At 47.2% G+C, this 2,230-nt stretch overlaps 1 protein-coding gene across 1 annotated transcript; it reads left to right on the top strand.

Moving 5' to 3' along the window:
• The first annotated feature begins 989 nt into the window (after positions 1–989).
• Positions 990–1,928, top strand: LOC141105377 (protein/nucleic acid deglycase DJ-1-like). The gene is made up of 2 exons (XM_073595247.1): positions 990–1,486; positions 1,616–1,928. Exons 1-2 carry the CDS (start codon positions 1,034–1,036, stop codon positions 1,730–1,732), a joined length of 570 nt encoding a protein of 189 aa, XP_073451348.1. The 5' UTR covers positions 990–1,033; the 3' UTR covers positions 1,733–1,928.
• The last annotated feature ends 302 nt before the right edge of the window (positions 1,929–2,230 follow it).

Genomic DNA, 2,230 nt, shown 5'->3' with positions numbered 1-2,230 from the left:
TTTGTTAATTTTTTTTGTCTGAGTATAGATCTATGTTTGTCCCAAGCATGTTTGAAGCCATTTACTATTGGCTAACTCGCTTCCTCTACTGGAAGTCTATCAACTACCCTTTCAGTAAAATAATGCTTTTTAAGATTAGTTTTGAACTTTCCTCCAGTTAGTTTGAGGACATGTCCTCATGTTCTTGTTTTTAGATTTGTATTGAAAATACTGCCCTCCTGAACCTTATTCACCCCCTTGATGTATTTGAAGGTTTCAATCATGTCTTTCCTTTCCCTTCTTTCTTCCAGACTGTACATATTAAAGCGGAGTTCCACCCAAAAATGCAACTTCTGCTTTTCGGATTCCTCCCCCCCACCAGTATCACATTTGGCACCTTTCAGGGGGGGGGAGCAGATACCTGTGTAATCCAGGTATTTGCTCCCACTTCCGGGCATAGATCACCGCAGTATCCGCGGCGATCTATGCCAAGTCCGGCTCCTCCTCCGTCCCCCCTGCTGTTTTCTGCGAGACACACAGGTCCTAGAAGACAGCAGGGACCAGTGAGATCGCGCATGCGCCGTAGGAAACCAGGCTGTGAAGCCGTAAGGCTTCACTTCCTGATTCCCTTACCGAAGATCGCGGCACCTCCACCAGAGGGACAGATTGGCTTCGGGTGCCAACATCGCGGGCACCCTGGACAGGTAAGTGTCCATATATTAAAAGTCAGAAGCTGCAGTATTTTTAGCTGCTGACTTTTATTTTTCGGCGGAACTCTGCTTTAAGTTCCTGAAGTCTCTTTCCAAATGTTTTATCCCCAGACCTTTCATCATTTTTGTTACCCGTCTCTGGACTCATTCTATCTTATCAATATCTTTTTGTATGTGAGGTCTCCATAACTTATCCCTGTTGGTTATCCCTCTAGTGATATAAAGATATATATAAAGGAATCAGGCCCTCCTTCCCCCTGCTGGTGACCCCTCTAGTGATAACTAAAGATCTATATACTCTTTGCTATCGCTGACATTTCACTTTTGCAGAATCTTCCAGCAACATGTCCTGTAAGAGAGCTCTGGTGATCCTCGCTAAGGGAGCGGAGGAGATGGAGACTGTGATCCCTACAGATGTGATGAGGAGGGCTGGGATCTCGGTGACGGTCGGCGGTCTGACAGGCAAAGAACCCGTCCAGTGCAGCCGAGACGTCGTCATCTGTCCGGACAGCAGTCTAGAGGAGGCGCGCAAACAGGGTCCGTATGATGTTGTGGTCCTTCCTGGAGGGATTCTCAGAGCTCAGAACTTGTCAGAGTCTCCGGCGGTGAAGAAAGTCTTACAGGAACAAGATGGGAGGAAAGCTCTGATCGCCGCCATATGTGCTGGCCCCTCCGCCCTCCTGGCACATGGAATTGGATTCGGAAAAAGTGTCACCACCCATCCCCTGGCCAAGGACAAGATGATGATTGGAGATCACTACAAATACTCTGAGAATCGGGTGGAGAAGGATGGGCACATCCTCGCCAGTCGCGGTTCCGGCACCAGCTTTGAGTTTGGTTTGGCCATTGTGGGTTTGGCCAAGGACAAGATGATGATTGGAGATCACTACAAATACTCTGAGAATCGGGTGGAGAAGGATGGGCACATCCTCGCCAGTCGCGGTTCCGGCACCAGCTTTGAGTTTGGTTTGGCCATTGTGGAATATTTGGTGGGGAAGGAGACGGTGGATCAGGTGAAGGCTCCTCTGGTCCTCAAGGACTGAGACCCCCGCCCGTCCCCCCCCCCCCCCGCTGGTTCTAGGTTAGATTCACCAAAAACTTTCATCGATCGACCTTCACATCTCATCCTGGGGATACGTTGGGCCTCGTGTATGAAAGAACCGAATTCTCATCCAACTGGTATCGCTGGAAGGAAAGGCTTAAAATCTGGCTTCGGACAAAAATCTATTTATTTTTCTTATTTCGGTGACCCCTCTGGAGGGATTTTCCTGTGACCGCAGTATAAGAAATGGGCGTGTCAGTCACCTGGACCGCAATGAAAAGAACTCCAAATCTTAACCCCCACAGAATCCATAGCCCCTCCCTGTTCTATGCAAAACTTTAAAAAAATTAAATTAAAAAAAGTTTTTGATTGGTTGGAGTTGGACTTTAAACTTTTTATACATTAGAAGAATTTCCTTCCTAGAAGATCCGTTTTCCTCCTCGGATTATCGATTTGAATTGCACTTAAATGAAAGCACTTAATATCTGTTGTGATGTTT

Source organism: Aquarana catesbeiana, linkage group LG08 (assembly GCF_042186555.1).
Source record: "Aquarana catesbeiana isolate 2022-GZ linkage group LG08, ASM4218655v1, whole genome shotgun sequence".
NCBI lineage: Eukaryota > Metazoa > Chordata > Amphibia > Anura > Ranidae > Aquarana > Aquarana catesbeiana.
This window is presented reverse-complemented; position numbering and strand designations above follow the sequence as displayed.